This window comes from Xenopus tropicalis, chromosome 3 (genome assembly GCF_000004195.4).
Source record: "Xenopus tropicalis strain Nigerian chromosome 3, UCB_Xtro_10.0, whole genome shotgun sequence".
Taxonomy (NCBI): domain Eukaryota; kingdom Metazoa; phylum Chordata; class Amphibia; order Anura; family Pipidae; genus Xenopus; species Xenopus tropicalis.
The window spans coordinates 135,041,426-135,067,814 of record NC_030679.2 but is presented as its reverse complement, the minus strand read 5'-3'; the positions used below and the strand labels follow the sequence as shown (position 1 = coordinate 135,067,814).

The following is a 26,389-nucleotide window of genomic DNA, read 5'->3' as shown; positions in this document are numbered from 1 at the left end:
TGCTTCCAGGAGATGTTCATAGTGGCCCACTGGCATGACCTTTGTCTTTTGTGCTTTCTTTCTTTATCTTTTATTTTTGAATTTAATAAAGAAGGTAATCCTCAACCGTGGTATGCTTCTTTCTCACATTCTATAATGTCTTTTGGTTCCTTTCCTTATGTAAGAGAAGGGGTCCTTCTTGCTGACCTCTACTTAGTCTACAAGGCCCATTTCCAACCACAACTGCAGTTTTGGTTGCGCAACCCCTAATTTGCTATATGCATCTTTCTCCTTTGGTAACATTTTCTAATACAGGTATGGGACCTGTTATTCAGAATGCTCCGGACCTGGGGTTTTCCGGATAAGGGATCTTTCTGTAATTTGGATCCCCATGCTTTGTCTACTAAAAAAACATTTAAACATTAAATATACACAATAGGAATGATTTACCTTCAGTGGGGATTCATTATATCTTAGTTGGGATCAAGTAGAAGTTACTGTTTTATTATTACAGAGAAAAGGGAATCATTTAACCATGAAATAAACCCAATAGGGCTGTTCTGCCCCCAATAAGGGGTAATTATATCTTAGTTGGGATCAAGTACAGGTACTGTTTTATTATTACAGAGAAAAGGGAATCATTTAACCATTAAATAAACCCAATAGGGCTGTTCTGCCCCCAATAAGGGGTAATTATATCTTAGTTGGGATCAAGTACAGGTACTGTTTTATTATTACAGAGAAAAGGGAATCATTTAACCATTAAATAAACCCAATAGGGCTGTTCTGCCCCAATAAGGGGTAATTATATCTTAGTTGGGATCAAGTAGAAGTTACTGTTTTATTATTACAGAATTAGAATTATTTGCTTTTTTTGCTTAAATAAAGTTTTTGGGAGATGGCCTTTCTGTAATTTGGAGGTTTCTGGATAAAGGGTTTCCAAGTAATGGATGCCATACCTGTATAGTCAACCTACTTCATTTCAATTTTAAATTTCAGTTTTAAATTGTACACAAGTATATGTGTCTAATATTTGAGTAACAGACATGAGGTTGGTAGGGCTTATTATATGCATATTTTACATGTAAATAAAGGGACTGGGTGAGGAGTAACTAGGCGAGGGGAAAGATTAGGTTATTTATGAGTTTCTTGTGTATAGGTATATTCCCAGGGGAAGCCATTGTTGATGATGCTCATGTGGTTTTGCACCACCCTGAGCTGTATTTACTTGACATAAACCTAGTATTAAATAAATATTTCAAAGCACTCCTGAACACTTTTATAGTTCACTATTTTTTTCAATAAAAGCATATGCCAAGAATCAAGTGGCTGTGGTGTTATTGTGCCTGCAGCTCAAGGTTAAGCAATTACTCAGGGTTTTAATGAGAAAAACTGAACTGATCAGAACATTGTAGGCTCAAATCCCATCTCGCTCATTTGTCGTTTCGGCCTTGGACACAACCTTCTAAGAATGCAAATCCAAATAGGGAAAAAAAGCAGCGGCACAGTTAATGAGGACAACATAACAATGTCTCATTAAAAAAAACTCTGCATATTACTCATAAAGGGACAAAAAAAAAAAAAAAAATCCAGAATGTCCTTGTTTGACAGCCCAGTCTTATATATTAGACAGTCAATATGGTGGAATATGGTGTAACCAATGTATAGGTGTGTCTAAGGGTCATGTGTTTCTGTTTGTCACACATGCCATTAACAAGAAGTATAAATGTAGGAGAATTATTTTGTCTTTTTGCAGCATCTTTTTGCATCACCCTACAGAATATGACTCCATAAATATAGCACCCTTAACACAGTGGTTTATGTGGTGTGCAAAACAAATGTTGGACTGCAGACCAACATCTTTCCAGGGCCCATAAAGGACATAGCAAGTGGTTCTAAAATAGCTCAGTTGGGAGAGCATTGACATGGCCATACACCTTACAATTATGATCTTTCCTATGCCAATGGTCACAGGAAAGATTGCTTGTACCCTCCACTAATGTTCAGGGCTGAATCGTCAGATATGGAGGTAGAAAAAATAGGAGTTCTACCCCTATCTGACGATTCAGCCCTAAACGCAGCTTTTGCTCAGGCGCCTTCAATGGAGCCGATTGACGAGACGACCGATATCTAAGGCTTTTGCAATATCGGTCACCTTGTCAAGTATTTTTTTTGTACAATAATATCTGTGCATGAATAACCAGCTTTAGACTGAAGATCTAAAAATCCTTGGTTTAATCCTGGGTTTTGGCAGCAGGAGCCCACATTGATTGTGAGACCATTTTAACTAGTGCGAGGGAAGTGAATCAAATGCAAGAAAAGACAAGTGATGAGCGAATCTGTCCCGTTTCGCATCGCCGAAAGATTAGTGAAACTTCAGAAAATTAGTGAAACGGTGAAAAAAAACAGCTTTTTTAACTGTTGGGCAAATTGCCAAGGGTTAAAGTGGTTCTCAAGCAAAGGCCAAGGCAATTCCTATTTGGGTCATCCTCCAAACTAGAGGCAAAGCTGTTTCCTTGAGAATTCCCACCATGCGGGCAGAAGAGCGTTTCCCGAGTGAGTAAACACACACCACGGTGCGCTTGGCCTCCCAGGGTCCCATATGGTCTAGCGGTTAGGATTCCTGGTTTTCACCCAGGCGGCCCGGGTTCGACTCCCGGTATGGGAAACACCACTTTTGCTATTCCAACTGCTTGGCAAGCCCATTGATTGGTCCAGTGCCTAAAGATTTCTGCTATGCTCAGGTGTGCAACTTTGGCCTTTGTTGCGATTAAAGGCCACAGGTGGGTATGGAGAACGAACGTGAAAGAGCCCAGATCAGAGCTGCGACCTGAGCGCCCTTATTGCATTTCAGAGCGTCTTCCGTTTGAGACATCCGCTGTCACAGAACCTGCGCCCACCAGAGCGCCGATGGCGTTGGCGGTATAGTGGTGAGCATAGCTGCCTTCCAAGCAGTTGACCCGGGTTTGATTCCCAGCCAATGCACAGCGCCCTCTATTGCAGCACGGACGAGCGCTTTTTAACAAAGGTTGCCGCCATAGTGACCCGCGGATGTCGCCACTTTGCAGCCATGCCTGCCCATGCAGGGTACAGGGCAAAAGCGCTTCCAATCTGTCCTTTGCAACCTTCAGAGAGGAGATTTGCAGTGGGAACGTGTCTGCATTACAGCCTGTGCAGTCTTCTCACTGTGTGCATCATGCTAAAATTCTTCATTTTTCTAAGTTGTACGCAGGATTGGCTTGAATGAAAACAAAACAAAAAGTAATAAAGAAAGAATCCTTTGAGCCGAAATTGAACCAGCGACCTAAGAACTGCTGTATTACACCTACAGTCCTCTGCTCTACCAGCTGAGCTATCGATGGCTGGAAATGTGCACCGACGGGAGGGGGTGACAATTTCTTTTGAGAAACACAACAGAAGCCTTCCAAAAGTCTGCCCCGTGTGAGGATCGAACTCACGACCTTCAGATTATGAGACTGACGCGCTACCTACTGCGCTAACGAGGCTGCATATACCTGCATGAAAATTTGCAGTGATTTATGTCATAAATAGACTGAGGCATAGCCAATGTGCATTTTGCAAGTCTTTCAAAAGGACAAATATTTTGACCCCTAAAACTTAGGGTGGAGCAAAAAAGAGAACAAGAGCCCCATGTCGAGCTCTTCCGAAAACTCCCGTTTTCCTTCAGTCTGTTGCCCTACTCGAAGCCTTTTTAAGCAACTGGTGGTTTAACTTGCTTGGAAAAGCAGCATGTGGCAAACTGGAAAAAGTGTCCTTGGAGCCAGAGTTGAAGCAGCGACCTAGGGACTGCTCTGTTAAACCTACAGTCCCCGCTGCACCCGCAGTGCTGGGGCTTGCGATAGACGGGCCAACCAAAGGTTGGACTGCAGGCCCACGCCTTAGCAGGGCGCTTGCCGCCAGCTTCGGCTGTGCCGAAATAGCTCAGTTGGGAGAGCGTTAGACTGCAGATCTAAAGGTCCTGGGTTTCGGCAGGTAGTGCTGGAGATTTTGAGAGCATTTTAACTAGGCGCGATGAAGGCCAATCAGCAGCAAGCAAAGGCGTAATTAAGCCACATAATTGTTAAGGTGCTATATGGAAGACTGGCCCCCTGCTCTTGCTAAGTAGGTCGCCGTCAAAGAAAATACCTCCTCTGTTGCCCTTGGGAAGACCTGAGCACATTTGACATCCGCAAAGGCCAAACTGTACTCGTAACGAGCAACACAGACGCCGCCATAGCTTGAAAAAACTGCCCAAGTTGAGGTTTGTCGGAGGTCCTGTATGCTGGCGTTGCACCGTGAGGGGGATTAGCTCAAATGGTAGAGCGCTCGCTTAGCATGCGAGAGGTAGCGGGATCGATGCCCGCATCCTCCAGGAGGTGGCTCTTTTCAGACCGGGTGGGCGGGGCTGCAACGTGCTTCTGTCTAGTGCTTTTAAAAAGAGAGAGGAGTGGAAATGTCCCTCAGACCTCTTGTCCTGTACAGCGTGGAGCAACGTTCATTTCTTACCCGAGTAAATGGGAGTTGACAGAACCCTGTGAAAAGCGTCATTCCATTACTGCACCGGCTGCTGCTTGCACAACCGAGGGCAAGCACCCAAAGAAGAGTGGTAAGAAGCTGTTGTGCAGCCCAAAAGGCCGTGCAGTACTGGAATCGCGCTTTCTTCTCTACAGTGAGCTACGACACAGACCACCGAGGGCTGGAAACTGCAAATCCTTTATGGAAGGTGCCAAATTGCCAAGGGTTAAAGTGGTTCTCAAGCAAAGGCCAAGGCAATTCCTATTTGGTTCATATTCCAAACTAGAGGCAAAGCTGTTTCCTTGAGAATTCCCGCCATGCGGGCAGAAGACACACCATGGGGTATAAGGCTGTCAGTGTCCCATATGGTCTAGCGGTTAGGATTCCTGGTTTTCACCCAGGCGGCCCGGGTTCGACTCCCGGTATGGGAAATGCTGCTTTTGCTATTCCAACTGCTTGGCGAGCCCATTGATTGGTCCAGTGCCTAAGGATTTCTGCTATGCTCCGGTGTTCAACTTTGCAATTAAAGGCCACAGGTGGGTATGGAGAACGAACGTGAAAGAGCCAAGATCAGAGCTGCGACCTGAGCGCCCTTATTACATTTCAGAGCGTCTACCGTTTGAGACATCCGCTGTCACAGAACCTACACCCACCAGAGTGCTGATGGCGTTGGTGGTATAGTGGTGAGCATTGCTGTCTTCCAAGCAGTTGACCCGGGTTCGATTCCCAGACAATGCACAATGCACTCTATTGCGGCACGGACGAGCGCTTTTTAAAAAGGTTGTCGCCATAGTGACCCGCGGATGTCGACACTTTGCAGCCATGCCTGCCCATGCAGGGTACAGGGCAAAAGCGGAGAGGAGATTTGCAGTGGGAACGTGTCTGCATTACAGCCTGTGCAGTCTTCTCACTGTGTGCATCATGCTAAAATTCTTCATTTTTATAAGTTGGTCGCAGGATTGGCTTGAATGAAAACAAAAAGTAAGAAAGCAGCACCGGAACAAGTTCTAATAAAGTATTCTTTGAACCAGCGACCTAAGGATTGCTGTATCACACCTACAGTCCTCCGCTCTACCAGCTGAGCTATCGAAGGCCGGAAAGGCGCGCCGACGGGAGGGGGTGACAGTTCTCTTGAGAAACCCAACAGAAGCTGAAGCCTTCCAAAAGTCTGCCCCGTGTGAGGATCGAACTCACGACCTTCAGATTATGAGACTGACGCGCTACCTACTGCGCTAACGAGGCTGCAAGTAACAGGTGTCTGGTGTCCACCCTGGTGTGCTCTACTGCATACACCCTTACAAAAAATTGCACTGACTTAAACAGATGGAGACATAGCCAATGTGCATTTTGTAAGTCTTTCAAAAGGAAAAATATTTTGACCTCTTCCGAAAACCCCCGTTTTCCTTCAGTCTGTTGCCCTACTCGAAGCCTTTTTAAGCAACTGGTGGTTTAACTTGCTTGGAAAAGCAGCATGTGGCAAACTCTAAAAGTGAGTTGAAGCAGCGACCTAGGGACTGCTCTGTTAAACCTACAGTCTTGAGAGCGTTTTAACTAGGCGCAATGAAAGTGAATCAGCAGCAAGCAAAGGCGTAATTAAGCCACATAACTGTTAAGGTGCTATATGGAAGACTCGCCCCCTGCTCTTGCTAAGTAGGTCGCCGTCAGAGAAAATACCTCCTCTGCTGCCTTTGGGAAGACCTGAGCACATTTGAGCACATGTTTCATCCTGGGAGGCCAGGGCCATAATACCCTTCCTTGTAGCTTTTTTATTTAAATAGAGAGTTGAGTGGAAATGCCCCTCGGACCTCTTGTTCTGTATAGTGTGGAACGACTTGTGCAAACTGTAGTTGACAGAACCCTATCAAAAGCGTGATTCCAGTGATATACGGACTGGTGTTTTTACAACGGAGGCTCCAAAAGAAGAGTGGTAAGAAGCTGTTGTGCAGGTCAAAAGGCCGTGCAGTACAACACGGACTGAGGGCTGGCAATTGCAAATCATTTTTAGACAGTGTTGAATTGCCATGGGTTAAAGTGGTTCTTAAGCAAAGAATTCCCACCATGCGGGCAGAAGAGCATTTCCCGAGTGAGTAAACACACACCACGGTGCGCCGGGCTTCCAGGGTCCCATATGGTCTAGCGGTTAGGATTCCTGGTTTTCACCCAGGCGGCCCGGGTTCGACTCCCGGTATGGGAAATGCTGCTTTTGCTATTCCAACTGCTTGGCGAGCCCATTGATTGGTCCAGTGCCTAAGGATTTCTGCTATGCTCAGGTGTGCAACTTTGGCCTTTGTTGCGATTAAAGGCCACAGGTGGGTATGTAGAACGAACGTGAAAGAGCCGGAATTGAACCAGCGACCTAAGGATTGCTGTATCAGCATTTCCTGAGTGAGTAAACACACACCACGGGGCAATGGGCTCCCAGGCTCCCATATGGTCTAGCGGTTAGGATTCCTGGTTTTCACCCAGGCGGCCCGGGTTCGACTCCCGGTATGGGAAATATTGCTTTTGCTTTTCTAACTGCTTGGCGAGCCCATTGATTGGTCCAGTGCCTAAGGATTTCTGCTATGCTCAGGTGTAAAACTTTGCAATTAAAGGAACAGTAGCACCAAAAAATGTATATATTTTAAAGAAATTAAACTATAATGTACGGCTGCCCTGCACTGGTAAAAATTGTGTGTTTGCTTCAGAAACATTACTAGAGTTTATATAAACCCTGGTGTGTAGCCATGGGGACAGATAAACCCTGTAGAATACAATGGTGTGTTATCTGTTATTTGCTATGTAACCTGTGCCTTTTCTCCTTTTTTCCATCTTGAATTGCTGCCCCCGGGGCTACACAGCAGGGTATTTATATAAACTATAGTAGGGTTTCTGTAGCAAACACCCCAGCTGTACCAGTGCAGGAATGGCTGCCCCCGGGGCTACACAGCGGGGTATTTATATAAACTATAGTAGGGTTTCTGTAGCAAACACACCAGCTGTACCAGTGCAGGAATGGCTGCCCCCGGGGCTACACAGCGGGGTATTTATATAAACTATAGTAGGGTTTCTGTAGCAAACACCCCAGCTGTACCAGTGCAGGAATGGCTGCCCCCGGGGCTACACAGCAGGGTATTTATATAAACTATAGTAGGGTTTCTGTAGCAAACACCCCAGCTGTACCAGTGCAGGAATGGCTGCCCCCGGGGCTACACAGCGGGGTATTTATATAAACTATTGTAGGGTTTCTGTAGCAAACACCCCAGCTGTACCAGTGCAGGAATGGCTGCCCCCGGGGCTACACAGCGGGGTATTTATATAAACTATAGTAGGGTTTCTGTAGCAAACACCCCAGCTGTACCAGTGCAGGAATGGCTGCCCCCGGGGCTACATAGCAGGGTATTTATATAAACTATAATAGGGTTTCTGTAGCAAACACCCGAGTTTTACCATTGCAGGGCAACAGTACGTTATATTTCAATTACTTTAAAACACTTTAATTTTTGGTGTTACTGTTCCTTTAACAGGCCACAGAGCCTACCAGAGCACAGATGGTGTGGTGGTATAGTGGTGAGCATAGCTGCCTTCCAAGCAGTTGACCCGGGTTCGATTCCTGGCCAACGCACAGTGTCTTCTATTGCGGCACGGACGATCGCTTTTTTAGAAAGGTTGCCACCATAGTGACCCGCGGATGTCGCCACTTTGCAGCCATGCCTGCCCATGCAGGGTACAGGGCAAAAGCACTTCCAATCTGTCCTTTGCAACCTTCAGAGAGGAGATTTGCAGTGGGAACGTGTCTGCATTACAGCCTGTGCAGTCTTCTCACTGTGTGCATCATGCTAAAATTCTTCATTTTTATAAGTTGTACGCAGGATTGGCTTGAATGAAAACAAAAAGTAAGAAAGCAGCACCGGAACGGGCAGCACCGAAGCTCTAAGAAAGCATCCTTCGAGCCGGAATTGAACCAGCAACCTAAAGATTGCTGTATCACACCTACAGTCCTCCACTCTACCAGCTGAGCTATCGAAGGCCAGAAAGGAGCACCGATGGGAGGGGGTGACAGTTCTCTTGAGAAACCCAACAGAAGCCGAAGCCTTCCAAAAGCCTGCCCCGTGTGAGGGTCGAACTCACGACCTTCAGATTATGAGACTGACGCGCTACCTACTGCGCTAACGAGGCTGCAAGCGGCGGGCGTCTGGTGTCCACCCTGGTGTGCTCTACTGCATACACCCTTACAAAAAATTGCACTGACTTATGTCATAAACAGATGGAGACATAGCGAATGTGCATTTTGCAAGTCTTTCAAAAGGAAAAATATTTTGACCTCTTCCGAAAACCCCCGTTGTCCTTCAGTCTGTTGCCCTACTCGAAGCCTTTTTAAGCAACTGGTGGTTTAACTTGCTTGGAAAAGCAGCATGTGGCAAACTCTAAAAGTGAGTTGAAGCAGCGACCTAGGGACTGCTCTGTTAAACCTGCAGTCTTGAGAGCATTTTAACTAGGCGCAATGAAAGTGAATCAGCAGCAAGCAAAGGCGTAATTAAGCCACATAATTGTTAAGGTGCTATATGGAAGACTCGCCCCCTGCTCTTGCTAAGTAGGTCGTCGTCAGAGAAAATACCTCCTCTGCTGCCTTTGGGAAGACCTGAGCACATTTGAGCACATGTTTCATCCTGGGAGGCCAGGGCCATAATACCCTTCCTTGTGGCTTTTTCATTTAAATAGAGAGTTGAGTGGAAATGCCCCTCGGACCTCTTGTCCTGTATAGTGTGGAACGACTTGTGCAAACTGTAGTTGACAGAACCCTATCAAAAGCGTGATTCCAGTGATATACGGACTGGTGTTTTTACAACAGAGGCTCCCAAAGAAGAGTGGTAAGAAGCTGTTGTGCAGGTCAAAAGGCAGTGCAGTACAACACGGACTGAGGGCTGGCAATTGCAAATCATTTTTAGACAGTGTCGAATTTCCACGGGTTAAAGTGCTTCTTAAGCAAAAGCCAAGGCAATTCTTGTTTAGGTCATCCTCGATCCTACGAGGACAACTGTCATATGGAATAAAGAGCATTTCCCCAATGAGCCAACACACACGAGGAGCCCAGCACCCATGGTCCCATATGGTCTAGCGGTTAGGATTTGGCCCGGGCCCGGGTTCGACTTCTGGTATGGGAAGCACAGCTTTTACAATTCCGACTGCTTGGGAGCCCTTTAATTGATTTAGTGACTGTGGGTTTCTCAAAGTATTTCTACTATGGTCAGCTGTGCAACTTTGTAGAAATGGAAAACATGGAAGAACCAGAAAAAGAACCACCAGCGGAGCTTCAAGGGTTTGATTCCTAGCTAGTGCAATATTAGGCTAATGCAAAATTTAGCTCTACTTTGCTTCCTTGAGAGTGCTGTATGGAGAAAATCTTTTTTTTTGTAAATCAAATCACAAGAGTTTTTAACCACAGGTGGGGCTCAGCTGGATCCTGTCCTTGCCCCTCTTGTCCAGACGTAACTCTGTCTTTGCTTAGGTATGGCAGCCTACCACTGCAGCCTTGGTTTTAGTGGTATCATGGTGAGCATAGCTGCTTTCCAAGCAAATGACTCGAATACAATTTCTAGCCAACACACGGCTGTGTTGTGTTCAAAAAGGTTGTCGCCATAGGGACCCCTAGCTGTTGCCACTTTGCAGCCATGACTGCCAATGCAGGGTATAGGGCAAAAGAGCTTCCACTCTGTCCGCAAGAATCTTTTGATTCTTCAGAAATGTAACAGAACTTTTCTGCATTAGAGCCCATGCAGTCTTATTGCTAGAATTCTTCATTGTTGTTGTGTGGCTTGCATTGAAAATAAAAAGAAAAACCCACCAGAAAGGCAGAAGCAAACTCTGGAAAAACATCATTTAACCAAAAGTTGAGCAATAAAGATTGATTTATTATACTTACAGTCCTCCAGTCCAGCTGAGCTACCAAAGGCCTGAGTGGCTTGCGTGTGTGTGTGTGCGTGTGTGCGTGTGTGTGTGGGGGGGGGGGGTTCAAGGCAAAACTGTGTGTGGCACAAGGCACTGCAGAGTCTGACAACCAGCCCCATGTCATGAGGGAGATAATGAGCGACTATGAGGGTAATAATAAGCCACTCCACTTTTTAATATCGTACTTCATGTTATCATTTAGTGTGAAGATGAATTTAGGCCTAAAAGAACAGGAATGGAGCATTATTTCCTTCATGAAACGGTGTTGGTTGGCAGCCCTGCATAGGAATATAAGAGACAAATTATACCGCGCCTGTTTTGCCGCAGACACACCCAGCTACTCCCTGATGCCCCCAATGTCTGTATATTTTCTGCCCCATTTCAGAGATTCAGGGCAGGGCTGTCCCGCAAAAATTTCAAGAATTAGAACTTTGGTGATTTTCACTTCTGACCTATATAGATTCCTTGATATATATGAGCCCTACGTAGAATCCATTTGTCATAACCAAGAGGTCAGCCTCATGCTTTTGTAGATTGTAAGCTCTTTTGGGCAGGGCCCTCTTCACCTCTTGTATCGGTTATTGATTGCTTTATATGTTACTCTGTATGTCCAATGTATGAAACCCACTTATTGTACAGCGCTGCGGGATATGTTGGCGCTTTATAAATAAATGTTAATGTAATGTAATGTAATACTTTTCTTTATTGATTGCGCACTGGACACTCCTTGATACACGCCCGGCCCTGCTGCAGATTGCATTCCCAGCTACACCCCACCCTGCTTACAACTACAGGCAGTAGGAGACTGGACTTTTACTACAGGATGGAATGGGGGGGACAGAGGGATAAAATAGAATGTCTAATATGACTTTACATATTTGTAAATATAAAGTGAGAAGTGTGGCCACTTTTTTGTTTAACTGTGCAGTCTGAGGTATCTTGTGCCTTTAGAAGGCTAACACTGCATTCAATAATCCAGCTATTACTATTGTAACCAAACTTTCTCCACCCTATCATGACATCACTTCCGCCTTGCTACACTTCCCCAGTTCTGCTTTTGACACTCAGTAAATGTTGTGGTGTTTCTTTTTCTTTTTTTTTCTTTTTTTTATTAACAACATCCGCCCTTAGTGAAGCCACAGACGCGCTGTCATTTTCAGTCACTTCCGCCCACCCACCTGACTGTTCTCTTTATTCTCATTCATCTTCGCTGAGAGCTCGGTGAGTGGGGGAGCGGGCTAGTGGTCCAGGACTTGTAGCTGCCGTGACGTCATTAGTGTGTGCGTATGAGCCGGCGCTGGCAAGTTGGCAAGGAGGGACAGTTGCCCATTCATTTTATATTGTGATGAGTGGGCAAAGCCATTGAATTATACGGGCAGGGAGAGCAGCAGGGCAGGGACCTGTTACTGGAATCCCAATAGCAGCCTCCTTTCATTTATATAAGGGCAGGCTGAGGGGCAGTACACATAAGCACTTTATTATTGTATTACTTTTATTTATATTTATGCTGTGGACTGCACTGCTTTCTAAACAGCCATGAATAATGCAGTCCCTAATAGCAGTACTGATACATGGGTGTCCCTGGTGTGATAGTGATTCTGTTATACCCCATTGATACTTGTAGCTCTCCAGCTGTGTTACTGAGTTACTTCTTTATTGTTACCCTTACTATATGAGTTATTGGAGAATGCTGGGAATAGTAGTTCTGCAGTTGAAGAAAAAAAACAAAACAATTTCAGGGTTACTAGAGTCTGCACCCTTCCGCTCACTTTTAGTATATTACAGATGGACCTATTCTGTGCAGTTTATCTATAGGCTTTCATTATTTATTTTGCACGTATGTTCTTTTTTTATTTGAACTATTAGCCTTCCTATTCTGGATCTTTTTGAAGCTCAAAATGGTGTTGTGGGAGACACTGACACCAGGAAAAAAATGTACCTGCATGGCTTTAGTTTTTCTAATTATTGTTATTTCTAAAAATGATATATTTATATTATTATTACTAAAATAATAATAATAATAGAAAAACAAGGTACAGGTGTCCTCACTTGCCCCATTATATATTTATATATAAATATATATATATATATATATATATATATATATATATATATAATATATATATAATATATAGTAGTTTTTCTCTTCAGGCCCTTCACTATTGAAATTCCATTTGACTGCTCCCTGGTTGCTAGGGTTACCAACCTCTAGCAACCACAAACCAGTTTAAATTCCAGACTTGTTCCAGAGTGTTGTGGACCAAACAGATATAAATGAATAAAAAAAATAACTTTCAGTTTGCAAAACTGACTAAGAATGCTACTGTCTGCACTGTACTGAGTTGTTTTTACTTTTTTATTGGTGAATTAGCCCTTTAAAAGGGGCATTTGATGACACCTTTACCTTGTTTAGTGGGATTCACATTAGTAAATATTATAGCTAGTACCAAATCTCTAAAGACACAAAGAAAATCGTCAAGGGCCTTAATTAGCTAGTTATTGAGAGGCACAGGATGACTTTGGCTTTGTTGTTTGTGCTTTTTAAACTGTGGAAATGTGGTGAAATTGTTCCTGTAAGAGCGTTGCTTTTACTTAATTTCCTCTTTAAAAGCCTTGTGTAAAAGATATTCTATATAATATTCTGTTACTTGGTATAACTGCTTTTCATAACATTAGACACCTTTAAAAGCTGAGGGGGCTTTTTTGCATCTATGCTTCTATTAACTTGAATTTCTCATTCTTTTCTTAATTATATGAAGATGTCTCCAGGTTTTAGTGGTACAAACAATAGGAACAGAGCTGGGATAATGTACAAACACATGTGCAAGTTTGTAACCAATAAGACATTTACCTTTAGCAGCAGGCCAATCAGATACACCGTACTGAGGGCGCGCCGTTATAAAAATGCTGGCTGCCCTGCCAACAGTGCTAACTGCTGATTGGTTGCTATGTGTTCTAGCGCCTAGCTGGGGCTTGTGAATTTGTCTCCCTGCCTTTCATATAAAAGGAACTCGTGTATAAAGGTTACTCCGTCCTTAAGGAGCAGATTAATGGGTAAGGTATCAGGTGTTTGTGCCAGCAGCCTCCTCCCTGGGCTCCACTTATTGGCTGATACTGTTCTCCCAAATGTATGGCTCCTGTTTGTTTGAAAATAAGCAATTAAAGTCAGTAAGGCCCTGCTCCTAAAATAGAAAAAGTCTCAGTCCTGACTTATGTGACTCATATCTGCTCTTCCTTTGTTGCCTTCTTGCTGAGATTTTGTAATTCTAAGACTGAAGAAAGCAAGATTTATATGGTGCAAGTGAAGTTTATTGTGCTCAGCTAATATTCCTAAACTATTAGACACCCCCAGTGATTATAATTACTTACCTGATACCCCGGGCTGATGCTCTTGTTAGCTTATTCATCCTTCAGTGGCCCCAGGCCAACGCATGGGGCGCAACAGTAGCGTGAAAAAGCTGGATTTTTGCTTAAAGGAGAACTAAAGCCTAACTAAAGAAGTAGGCTTGAAATGTTGTACATTATTTTTTGGGCTTCTGTACCAGCCCAAGGCACCCACAGGCCTTTAGCAGGGGAGATCTGTGTCCCCAAAGATGCCCCAGTAGCCCCCCATCTTCTGTTCTGCTGATTCCCTGCCCATACTCTGTGCTGCTGGCACTTACTGATCTTAGGGACCCACTCACTATATACTGTATATATAGAATATAAATGTCACACTATACTGTATATATAGAATATAAATGTCACACTATACTGTATATATAGAATATAAATGGCACACTATACTGTATATATAGAATATAAATGGCACACTATACTGTATATATAGAATATAAATGGCACAATATACTGTATATATAGAATATAAATGGCACACTATACTGTATATATAGAATATAAGTGGCACACTATACTGTATATATAGAATATAAATGGCACACTATACTGTATATATAGAATATAAATGGCACAATATACTGTATATATAGAATATAAATGGCACACTTTACTGTATATATAGAATATAAATGGCACACTATACTGTATATATAGAATATAAATAACACACTACACTGTATATAGAATATAAATGGCACACTATAATGTATATATAGAATATAAATGTCACTATATACTGTATATATAGAATATAAATGGCACACTATACTGTATATATAGAATAGAAATGGCACACTATACTGTATATATAGAATAGAAATGGCACACTATACTGTATATATAGAATAGAAATGGCACACTATACTGTATATACAGAATATAAATGGCACAATATAACCTGAGCTTAGGGACCCACTCACTATACTGTATATATAGAATAGAAATGGCACACTATAACCTGAGCTTAGGGACCCACTCACTATACTGTATATATAGAATATAAATGGCACACTATAACCTGAGCTTAGGGACCCACTCACTATATACTGTATATATAGAATATAAATGGCACAATATACTGTATATATAGAATATAAATGGCACAATATAACCTGCGCTTAGGGATCCACTCACACTATACTGTATATATAGAATATAAATGTAAATGTATAAGGCTGATTAGTAATTACAGATAATTACTACATGGCAACTCAGAAAACAGTGTATTAGGCAACTAGCAACTGAATCAATTAATAATCAGCCCTGTAGCATTAGGTTTTCTGCTTGAGGTTTTGCAACAACCCCTAAGCTCAGCTTCTCAACAGCTCCCCAGTGCGCACTGAGCATGTCACAGACACTTTCCAAGATGGGGACAACGGTAAAGACCTGAATAATTTGCTTCTGTTGAGATGCTGAAACTTTAGGCTGGTGCAGTAAGTTTGTAATATAAAATACAGCATTTTTAGCCATATTTATTTTTAGGGTCTAGTTCTCCTTTAAAGTTCAACCTTTCGCTTTACTGTGCATGCACACAGAAGCAGGAAAAAGCTGTCAGTGGTGCTCACTCAGAAGTTTTCTGCCAACAGGAGCACTGGACCAGGGTATCAGACAAGTGATTATAATCACTGGGGGTGCCTAACATTTGCCCCCCCCCCCCAGTGGTTTCACCTTTCCTTCTCCTTTAATTAGATATACAAGACTTTGTTTTATCCTGGCATTGTATTTCTGTGCCGTACATAACTATATATATATATATATATATATATATATATATATATATATATATATATATATATTTGCTTCTCTCTCCTCAGGTCTGTGATGTCCTCCTCCCATCAGATCTGTGTGTTCTCCTCACCTGCAGAGCTTGCGCTCTCCCTTACTCAGCTCCTGGTTCATGAGTCCCAGGGCACCTGTAGCTTCCGGCTGGCTTTATCTGGTGGGAGCCTGGTGCAGCTGCTAAGCCGGGAGCTACCGAAGACCGCAGGGCTCAATACAGCCGGGTGGAAAGTTGCCTTCTGCGATGAAAGGCTTGTACCATTCTCAGATCCCGAGAGTACATATGGCGAGTATAAAGTGAGTATGAAACACCCCCAAAAAGCGATCCTCGAGGTATCTGTTTAAAACTTATCCTATCCCCTGGTTGCAGAACTGATATCTCTGATTATTAGGGATGCAACGAATCCAGGATTTGGTTCAGAATTCGGCCAAGATGCCTTTTTAAGCAGGATTCTGGTTCGGCCAAATCCGTGGTCTTGGCTAAACCGAATTCTTAAAATCATGTGACTTTTTGTCACATGAACACAGAAAATTTTGCGCCACGTGCTGCACGTGTGGTTCTTCTTAACCCTTCGGTAACTTCATTTGCAAAATAGGGTTTGGATTTGGTTCGGTGTTCAGCCGAATTTTTCACTTCGGGTTTCGGCCAAATCCCGAAATAGTGGATTCCGTTCATCCCTACTGATTATACAGTTTTTGTTGACTCAGTTTGTCGGGCCATTTATCACTACAGGTATGGGATCCCTTATCCGGAAACCCGTTATCCAGAAAGCTCTGAATTACGGAAAGCCTGTCTCCCATAGACTCCATTTTAATCAAATAATTCAGAATATTAAAACTGATTTCCTTTTTCTCTGTAATAATAAAACAGTACCTGTACTTGATCCCAACTAAGATATAATTACCCTTTATTGGGGGCAGAACAGCCCTATTGGGTTTATTTAATGGTTAAATGATTCCCTTTTCTCTGTAATAATAAAACAGTACCTGTACTTGATCCCAACTAAGATATAATTACCCCTTATTGGGGGCAGAACAGCCCTATTGGGTTTATTTCATGGTTAAATGATTCCCTTTTCTCTTTAATAATAAAACAGTACCTGTACTTGATCCCAACTAAGATATAATTACCCCTTATTGGGGCAGAACAGTCCTATTGGGTTTATTTAATGGTTAAATGATTCCCTTTTCTCTGTAATAATAAAACAGTACCTGTACTTGATCCCAACTAAGATATAAATAATCCTTATTGGATGCAAAACAATCCTATTGGGTTTTATTGATTTTTTAGTAGGCCTAATGGTACGGAAAGACCCCTTATCCGGAATACCCTTGGTCCCGCGCATTCTGGATAACCGGTCCTATACCTGTACTACTATCACTTTCTGTTATTTTGGGGAAGGATCATTAGGACACACACAACTCATTTGTAACACAGACATAGCCCTGAGGGGAACTCAGGGAGGGGCTCCCCTATGCAGGTGTTAATATCCCCCAGCCCAGTAATACATAGCTTTATATAGAGTTCTCTCTTCTGGTTATACTTTGTGCTGTCGCACCTGGAAGTCTGCACACTGAGACGCTCCGGGGAACAGGTCATCTAAAGATTTTGCCAATGCTGCAACATTAAACTGCTCCAGATACTGGAGTGCCGGGCCTTTTTGTTGGGCTCCTTTCTCATAGCTATCCGTTTATCCACATACAGAAGGCACCTTGTTCAAATAACTGATATCGGTTTCCATTAAAAGTTGTTTTGGAACAGTCTCCCCATTCGGTGCTGCCGTGGGTAATGCCCATGGGACACCAGGCAGGGCACCTTTGTGTGTTTCCAGATACACAGCTATAGGATTTGACAGTGCAGAAGGATACTATTTTTGTTTTAATGAATGGGAAACTATACCTACATTTTATGATAAATGTATCTTTATTTGCTGCTTGCTTTTTGCCTAGGTTCTGTAAAAGTCAACCAAGAATATACTTTTTTGCCCAATAAAAGAAAAACAAATTCTAAACTACTTTGCAATATACATTCATTACTAATTTGTAATGTTTTTTTAGTTATTTGCGTATATAATTGCTATTAAAAGCAGTGTTTGTCTGTCCTTTTTTTATTCTCTGACTGTTGAAACAATGTATCACTAGGCAGCAGACTGATAGACCTCTCTTGCTGGAGGAGACCAACCTTTGCCACACTGTTTAAAAAGTAACCGGGTGTTCAGCAAATGCTGCTTTCAATAGCAATTACATTTACAAATAACTTTTAAATCACTGAAAATCTTTAATAATTTCATATTGGAAAGTTGCTTAGAATTATGTTTTCTTTAAAAAACTATTTTTTGAGGCTATCATGCCCAACATCCCTTTTATTCTAATGTATAATATCCTAATTGCTTTTATTGTGTGATCAGGGCTGGCACCAGGGGGCTACAGTCATGGGGTGGCCTTTTTTCCACTGGAGCCCCATTCTACTTGTTGGCAGGGACCTCCAGATGACCAATGGGCTAATAACTGTGACGGGTAGGGCCCTGCTAACTTAGAAGTATGTTGCCTGATATCTCTGATGACAGAGTGAACACCACACAAGAAGCCTAAAGGTGTTGCCCCAAGAGGCTTGGCATTATGTCATTTGGGGCATGTCCCCTCAAAACTCGGTAATTTCAACTCTAAGTATAAAATGAGCAGAAATACCTTATAGCCTGCACAGACAGATACTGCCAGTCACATGACTTTATTATTAGCACCCCCCCCCCCCCCACACTAAGGGGCACATTTACTTACCCACGAACAGGCCGAATGCGTCTGATTGCGTTTTTTTCGTAATGATCGGTATTTGGCAATTTTTCGGAAAATTATCGCGCCTTTTTCGTAGCCATTCCGAACGTTGCGCAAAATGTTGCGATTTTTTTCGCAGCATTCGGATTCATTCAAGCTTCAGTATGGTGACTTTTCTTGGGCCAGGTTGGAGCTGCAGGGTGCCATTGAGTCCTATGGGAGGCTTCCAAAATCATGCTAAGTCTGAAAGTTTTGCCCGCCGCTTACGAGCGCTCAATACGAAAAAGTCGCGACAAGATACGAGCGAATCGTAATGGCTACGAAAAACTCGCGTTTTTTCGCACAAATCGTATTGGTAACAAAAAAGTCGCGTCAATTTCCGAAAAGTCGTAAAGGCGCCGAAAAAAATACGAAAAAGTCGCAAAATGTTCGTTTTCCAATCGGAATTTTTCCAATTCGGATTCAAATTCGAATTCATGTTTTAGTAAGTCAGCCCCTAATTATTAGATGATTTCAAGCCAGTATGTAGTATCATAATCAGACACAGGAGATTTTCTCAGCACTGCCATTTATATAGGGTTACCTGCTATAGGGTGCCATAGGGGAGATTCTTGGCATTAAGGCTTTATGTTTCCAGCAGGAAAAAAAATGTGAAACACTGGAAACACTTAAAATGACTGTAGAAACACAAAACATGACAATATATGCCATACATCGAGGGGAAGAATGTTGCACTTTTATGCTGTCCAATCAGGCCATTTATTATGTACTCTTCATTCTTACATTCAAACAAACTCCAGGTAATGAACATTAGTTTCTTTAAATGTCACTTAATCCATACTAATAATTGGGAATGAGCAAAACCCATAATTCCTTAATACACCTTTGTCACATGAAAAAGCTCTGCACAACCGCCAAGACGAACTTTTACTCTAGTCTAATTTTAATATGCAATTTAGGGTTCTGATTTAGTCCAGTATTTAGCCACATATTAAAGCATAGGGATTTGGTGCTTCCTTGCTAAAAAACTAATTATAAAGTTAGCTTCCCCTTTCAAGTCGAGCTGCTGTGTTGCCTAAGCAGTGTTTGGCTTTACAGGGAGTTATTCAACAACTATAGAGTCAACAGTGCTGTTTAACATTTCACAAGCAGTGTAGTGATTATTTCTCATATTTCATGTTCAAGGGTCGGATTAAGATCTTGATGCAATATGAGAAGCCTGTATAGCCCTTACGCAGACAGGGCTTAAGGGGGGGGGGGGGCATATCTAGCCGGCAGGGCCTCAACCCTGATATACAAAGCTAAAGGGATTCTGTCATGATAGGGTTTCTCCAGCTCAATACACTGTCAATAGGACCCAAGTCACATAATGGCAAAACAGGGTTTCTTTTGCTTGGGTGCTATTCTCTTATCTACCACTAGGTGGGCATGTGAGCAGGATAAGCATGCAAACGACTCTTGATTTTTTTTTTTTCATCTCTGTAATGCTGAAATATTGTCCAGCCCTCAGGAAACCTGCTTTTTGGAATGGTAATGGGGACTGGGTGTCAGAAATCATTGCCTCTCATTGTATTTAATGTATTTGGGGCTGAAGTTCCCATTGCTTCTCAGTGTATTTAATGTATTTGTGGTGCCACTGCCCTTTGTCTCTCACTGTATTCAATGTATTTTGGGTGCCACTACGTCTGCCCCTCACTGTATAATGTATTCTGAAGTTATTTTTCATAGAAGTCAGTGTACCATTATTTACAAGTGCATACTGTGTGTATATATCTATAAATCCCATAAATTAGCTGGAAGCCACCCTAAATTATTGTAGAGCAGGATAAACAGTTTTCTGTGTTTACCCATTTGCTAAAATTCAAGACAGTACCAGCAGTGCTATTAGCCAATGGAGGCACTATCAGTTCAGGCAGCTGAATCCTGCATCAGAGGGGCTGCTATCTTGTTACCTTCCCATTTTTCTGCTGATCGGCTGCTGGGGGGGAAAGGGAGGGGGTGATATCACTCCAACTTGCAACACAGCAGTAAAGTGTGACTGAAGTTTATCAGAGCACAGGTCACATGGCTGTGGCACCCTGGGAAATGAAGAATATGGCTAGCCCCATGGGAAAAACAGATTACAATGCAGGATTCTGCTGGAGAAGCTCTATTAACTGATGGGTTTCGAAAAAACCATGTTTCCCCATGGCAGTATACTTTTAAACACAAGTTTGTTTGTCAGCCATGACCAATACCCTCACCTGTGTACTGGGCAAAGCAGATTGGATCAGGTATAATTGTTTGCTTTCCATTTCAGCGCCAGCTGGTTCCCCTTGGGCTTCTTTCCGAGTCGCAGTTTGTGACTATTGACCCAGCGCTGCCTGTAGAAGAAGCCGCAGTGGATTATACCAAGAAAGTGCGGGAGGTAGGGACAGATTGTGAGCATTCTGTAATATACTGCGGTTTCTGTGAGCTCTATATACTATATATTTCTGCTTTGTGCATTCTGTATTCCTTATTGTATGATCTGCTTATTCCTACTGTGCCTCCTTCTGTATGTAGCACCTGTATGTCTCTGTGGCACAGTGTTCCATACACTAGGGTTTATGCCTGGGCAGCCCTTCACCTACACTGGGGCAATACTGAACTTTAATCGGGATGTATTTTTGAAGAGAGAACCTCACTGTCATGATTTTTATGGCATAGTTTTTATTATTATATAATACTGTTCACACTGCAAATAATTATCATTTAAAATTTTATTTTTGAACCAACAAATGTATTTGTAGCTGTAATATTGGTGTGTAGGCGCCATCTCAGTGCATTGTGCCTGAGTCTGAGCTTTCAGAAGGAGCCAGCGCTACACATTAGAACTGCTTTCAGCTAACCTATTGTTTCTCCTACTCCCACGTAACTGGAGGAGTCCCAAGCCGGACTTGGATTTCTTACTATTGAGTGCTATTCTGATACCTACTGGGATCTGCTATCTTGCTCCCTTCCCATTTTCTGCTGATTGGCTGCTGGGGGGGGGGGATATCACTCCAACTTGTAGCACAGCAGTAAAGTGTGACTGAAGTTTATCAGAGTACAGGTCACATGGCTGTGACACACTGGGAAATGAAGAATATGGCGAGCCCCATGTGAAATTTCAAAACTAAATAATAAATGGATTTCAATGCTGGATTCTGCTGCAGAAGCTCTATTAACTGACGACAGAGAAGAGTTCTGAGAGCACAGAAGGCAGTAGATATTCTCTCTGTCTTTGTTCCCCTCTCCAATTCCCTTGACTGTCAGGAAGGGAGCAGTGTGGGCAGGCAGCTGGGACAGACATGTCTGAATCAGCCTTGGCTTAATGTATTTGGCTGCACATTTATCCAGCGCTACTGGTGTTAGTCAGGCAGAAACTTGTTGTTGTGTTGTGTCTCCGCGTGAGACTAATTAATGCCTCCGTCAGATGTTGCTTTAGCTGAACTCCCATCCCCTTTAACTGTCTCAGAGGCTTCTCTCTCTGTCTCCAGCTGTTCCCTGGGGATGACCATCCAGTGTTTGACCTTGTGATTTTAGGAATCGGACCTGATGGACATACTGCCTCTCTGTTCCCAGGACACCCTCTCTTACAGGTAAGAGCCCCATTCTTCTCCTGTCCACTCTCAACCACACACTTATTAGCATTTTTCATCCTCCCTGCACTAAGAGAACAAATCTAGAATCTAATTGGTTACTACTATGGCTACTATGTTAGTAAATTGCCCCCATTATCTCTCTGGGTGGCTGGTCACACCCTACTGTATAACCTACCACAGCACACCTAGATGCCAGGAATGGGGATGTTACTAAGCAGCGTGGGGGTGTGAATAAAGCCATAAGATAATATATCATATAAAGTAAAACAAAAACGAAAAACAAAAGTACATTTCTCTGCATGTGATAATAAATGCTCCAATTCAGAAAATACAATCCGTACCAATCTAAACAGTGAGGTCCCGGTGTAAAAACCCCGGACGTATCGCAAATGCTGTTCAAGGAACACAATGGTCAAGCATAGTCAGTACAAGTCAAAAATAGCTCACCGGTATCCCTGGCTGGTCCGGGTGCTCAGGGCCCCGAACCCGTAGCTGAAGGGGAAAAAAAGCCGATTTCAAACGTAGTGGACACCAAGCGCTCCGGACTCCGGGGTCTCTCATAAAATCAAATCTTTATTGTTGCATTAAAAGAAGGAACGCCTAACGCGTTTCGTATGCCAAGCACACTTACTCATAGGCTTAAATAAAGCCATAGCATAGGCAAGTGGCTAGGTTTTATCTCTGATATTATAAATCTGTGCAAGCTCAGGTACTCTTCTGTAGTAAGAGTCCTGCGACGGTGCAGTTGCCCTTTAAAATATCACTCTTTTCAAATTAAAATGTAGTACAGGTATTGGACCCCTTCTCCAGAAACCCATTATCCAGAAAGTTCCAAATTACGGAAATATCCTATATCCTATAGACTCCATCAATCCATAATTTACATTTTTAAAAAGGGTTTCCTTTTTCTCTGTAATAATAAAACAGTACCTGTACTTGATCCCAACTAAGATATAATTAATCCTTATTGGGGCAGAACAGCCCTATTGGGTTTATTTAATGGTTAAATGATTCCCTTTTCTCTGTAATAATAAAACAGTACCTGTACTTGATCCCAACTAAGATATAATTACCCCTTATTGGGGGCAGAACAGCCCTATTGGGTTTATTTCATGGTTAAATGATTCCCTTTTCTCTGTAATAATAAAACAGTACCTGTACTTGATCCCAACTAAGGTATAATTACCCCTTATTGGGGGCAGAACAGTCCTATTGGGTTTATTTAATGGTTAAATGATTCCCTTTTCTCTGTAATAATAAAACAGTACCTGTACTTGATCCCAACTAAGATATAATTACCCCTTATTGGGGGCAGAACAGCCCTATTGGGTTTATTTCATGGTTAAATGATTCCCTTTTCTCTGTAATAATAAAACAGTACCTGTACTTGATCCCAACTAAGATATAATTAATCCTTATTGGAGTCAAAACAATCCTATTTATTAATATTGAAATATTTTTTTTAGTAGACTTAAGTTAGGAGATCTGAATTATTGAAAGACCCCTTATCCGGAATACCCCAGGTCCCGAGCATGGGTCCCATACCTGTATAATATATTAAAATGATATTTTAAAGATGACTCAGTTTTCCATGCAAGCACGGAGCTATTAGGCCCAGGGTTATAAAGATAACATTTCATAACCACGACCCACAATTGCATGTACAAGTTATGGCTTCTGGGTTGCAAATACTTACTTGTTTCTCTCCTCTTCCTCATTATAAAATACCATTCCTGCCTCTCACTTTTTTTTTCCCCATCAAGGTGACTGATAAGGTTGTGGCCCCGATCAGTGACTCTCCAAAGCCCCCGCCTCAGCGGGTTACTCTTACTCTTCCGGTCATTAATGCAGCAAAAACGGTGGTATTTGTGGCCACTGGAGAGGGCAAAGCAGCTGTGCTTAAGGTAAGGGTGCCATTTGGCTACTTATAGTTACAGCATGGTATGTTCCATGTTGGATTAATACAACCCAGTCACAGCTTTGCAAAGGAAAACAGTGATGGCGGGCATATTGTGATGGTTATTCCCCTGAAGCACAGTAAAAAGTGGGTAGCCAATCACAAAGTTGCTCTTACACAGACCAACTTCAGTTCCCTGTCAGCTGCTGATTGGCTGGCATCCTGCTGTGCAAAGTGCTGAGTACCACTCTTGCACAGCTTGGGAAAGCAGCCAGCAGGAAGTGGAATTGCTAAGGGAAAGCCAATTTTTAGGCCCCATGGGGTCCTTCGACCGCAAACTTTGTCCTGAGAAAATAGTGGTAGTCAAAGCACCCCTGTCTCTTGAGTATTTTTGAGCAGGGGGTGGAGTGACCTATTTTCACTGCCACTGTCCTCCATTAAAGAGTAGCAGCCATCAAAATGCCTGTATGCCATAGGCCTTGAGGGCACATTCTTTCTATTTTTAGACATTTAATTCTTCCCTTACCGCTCACTAAAGCTTTCCAACCCCTTCAGATTTAAAAGTTTCCAGGCATGAAATATAATGCCATACAATCTATATTACATGTGCATATCGCCAGGATGGTGTTCGACTGCTCGGAGCAGTATAATACATTCCCATGAATGCACACTGGAATGTGCTAATTCATTAAAAACAAAGAACTTTTTAGTATATGGGGAAAAATATGTGTCCCCTGCTGATCCGTTGGAGTCTGAGGGTCCCATTTATAAACACTGGACAAATTTGCACCTAGGCCAGGGATCCCCAACCTTTCTTACTCGTGAGCCGCAGCCAAATGTAAAAAGACTTGGAGAGCAACACAAGCACCATAAAAGTTCACGGAGGAGCCAAATAACGGCTAAGATTGGCTATTAGGGGCCTCTATGCACACTATCAGCTTACAGGGGGCTTTATTTGGTAGGAAATCTTGTTTTTATTCAACCAAAACTTGCCCCCAAGTCAGGAATTCAAAAATAACTACCTGGTTTGGGGGCACTGAGAGCAACACCCAAGGGGTTGGGGAGCAACATGTTGCCCCTGAGCCACTGGTTGGGGTTCACTGACCTAGGCAATAACCCATAGCAACCAATCTGTGATTAGATTTTTTCAGCCAGCTGCAGGTAGAACAATAAAAGCAAACTTCCGATTAGTTGCCGTTGGTTACTGCCCAGGTGCAAACTTGACCAGTGTTTATTAATGACCCCCAAAGTCTCTGACTCCATGGTAGCTACAAGGGGAGAGGAAGAAATTTTAATAATGGTTGATTTAATAAATCCCTGCCCCACTAAATCACGGGAAAATTATGTTTCATTAATACTCTCTTCTGCTATCTTCTCTTCTTCAGTATGTTGCATTCCTTTTATACTATTTCTGAATGTATGTCCCTAGAGGAATATAACTTGTGTCCATGTTTTTCTCATAGCGTATACTCCAGGAAGAGGAATCTGACCCTTTGCCAGCGGCCCGGGTTTCTCCTGTGCATGGGAAGCTGCTCTGGTTCCTGGATGAGCCGGCTGCTCGTGAGTTAACGTGCCCAGTGGAGAAGCACTCGGTTTTGTAAAGTCTCTCCAGACACAGGGGCTCCCAGAATGGTATCATTACCAGGGTCTGGGGCCACACAACCAGTACTCTGTGGTACCCGGTGTGGGCAGAACCAGAGAGTAGAACAGAACAAAGAGCCAAAGGCAGAATCCAGGCCACGTGCAGCGTTTAGGCCAGGAACAGGCACCCAAAAAGCAGAACCAGACTTAATTCAGAAAACCGAGTGAGGTATGGAGGGAGTGATGGAGATAACCGAAACCTCAAGAACAGAAACTTCTAGGTCAAGAGCAAGAGCCAAAGAGAACAATAACCAGAGAGTTTAGCCACGGAAATAAATCGCTGACCTCTGTGACCACATACAGAGCCATTAAAGCCACGAAAACTCCTAATCACTGAAGGAAAACCAAGCATACAGAACCACTGATGGAACCACAGCATTCCGGATCATTAACTGCATGACATCTGTGACTTGAAATAAACTACAGGCCCAAACAAGGGCCTCAATGAGTGCCACTGACTATCCATAGACTAGATCACCACGACGAAATGCTCTCTGAACCTCTCTTTTCCATTTGTTGGATCTGCCTGATTGTGTCCCTAAAAATCTGCTCCCCTCTAGGATCTGCCCCTTGGTGGAGGCACCACTGAAACCATTTGCTTCCAACTGATTTGCACATTCCAACTGTATCATGTGACTGCACATACAATAAAGAACCAACCTGTTAACACAAAAGTGTGATTGTCGTTAGTATCATGCTGCTATATATGGGATACATGGGGAGTTCCCAAATTTTAGGGTTGGTATCCTGGGGGGGAGGAGTAGGGTAGTTAGGGGGGTGGCTCAGCCTAAAGGCCAGTTGGGTGAAAATTGGAGAGAATGGCAACTTCCTCTCATAGATACACCATAAAGGTCAGTTAGGGTGAGATTTGGGG

The 26,389-nt window shown here is 42.9% G+C and overlaps 1 protein-coding gene and 9 non-coding genes across 11 annotated transcripts; 6 read left to right on the top strand and 4 right to left on the bottom strand.

Moving 5' to 3' along the window:
- The first annotated feature begins 2,575 nt into the window (after positions 1-2,575).
- Positions 2,576-2,647, top strand: trnae-uuc. The gene has a single exon. It is a non-coding gene; the product is annotated as a tRNA-Glu (tRNA).
- Positions 2,648-3,412: 765 nt separating this feature from the next.
- trnam-cau lies at positions 3,413-3,485 on the bottom strand. The gene has a single exon. It is a non-coding gene; the product is annotated as a tRNA-Met (tRNA).
- Positions 3,486-4,278: 793 nt separating this feature from the next.
- Positions 4,279-4,351, top strand: trnaa-agc. The gene has a single exon. It is a non-coding gene; the product is annotated as a tRNA-Ala (tRNA).
- A 502-nt stretch (positions 4,352-4,853) lies between these two features.
- trnae-uuc lies at positions 4,854-4,925 on the top strand. The gene has a single exon. It is a non-coding gene; the product is annotated as a tRNA-Glu (tRNA).
- Positions 4,926-5,663: 738 nt separating this feature from the next.
- On the bottom strand, positions 5,664-5,736 carry trnam-cau. The gene has a single exon. It is a non-coding gene; the product is annotated as a tRNA-Met (tRNA).
- An 880-nt stretch (positions 5,737-6,616) lies between these two features.
- trnae-uuc lies at positions 6,617-6,688 on the top strand. Its single transcript has one exon. It is a non-coding gene; the product is annotated as a tRNA-Glu (tRNA).
- A 230-nt stretch (positions 6,689-6,918) lies between these two features.
- On the top strand, positions 6,919-6,990 carry trnae-uuc. Its single transcript has one exon. It is a non-coding gene; the product is annotated as a tRNA-Glu (tRNA).
- A 1,427-nt stretch (positions 6,991-8,417) lies between these two features.
- trnay-gua lies at positions 8,418-8,503 on the bottom strand. The gene is given in 2 exon segments: positions 8,418-8,453; positions 8,467-8,503. It is a non-coding gene; the product is annotated as a tRNA-Tyr (tRNA).
- Positions 8,504-8,579: 76 nt separating this feature from the next.
- On the bottom strand, positions 8,580-8,652 carry trnam-cau. Its single transcript has one exon. It is a non-coding gene; the product is annotated as a tRNA-Met (tRNA).
- A 2,964-nt stretch (positions 8,653-11,616) lies between these two features.
- On the top strand, positions 11,617-26,189 carry pgls (6-phosphogluconolactonase). Of its 2 annotated transcripts, none has more exons than NM_001197089.1 (6): positions 11,617-11,643; positions 15,636-15,897; positions 20,672-20,779; positions 21,873-21,974; positions 23,741-23,881; positions 25,338-26,184. In NM_001197089.1, the coding sequence occupies exons 2-6, from the start codon at positions 15,643-15,645 to the stop codon at positions 25,473-25,475; spliced, it is 744 nt and encodes a 247-aa protein (NP_001184018.1). In that variant the 5' UTR covers positions 11,617-11,643; positions 15,636-15,642; the 3' UTR covers positions 25,476-26,184. The 2 variants fall into 2 exon arrangements, with proteins under 2 accessions (NP_001184018.1, XP_012808584.1); XM_012953130.3 differs by having other exon boundaries at positions 11,633-11,702; positions 25,338-26,189.
- Positions 26,190-26,389: the final 200 nt, after the last annotated feature.

Bases quoted from the DNA above. Each gene is read 5' to 3' on its own strand.
- pgls (XM_012953130.3), top strand. From the start codon at position 15,643: ATGTCCTCCTCCCATCAGATCTGTGTGTTCTCCTCACCTGCAGAGCTT. The intron at 20,780-21,872 runs GTAGGGACAGAT...CTCTGTCTCCAG, and splicing joins ATACCAAGAAAGTGCGGGAG to CTGTTCCCTGGGGATGACCA. The intron at 21,975-23,740 runs GTAAGAGCCCCA...TTCCCCATCAAG, and splicing joins CAGGACACCCTCTCTTACAG to GTGACTGATAAGGTTGTGGC.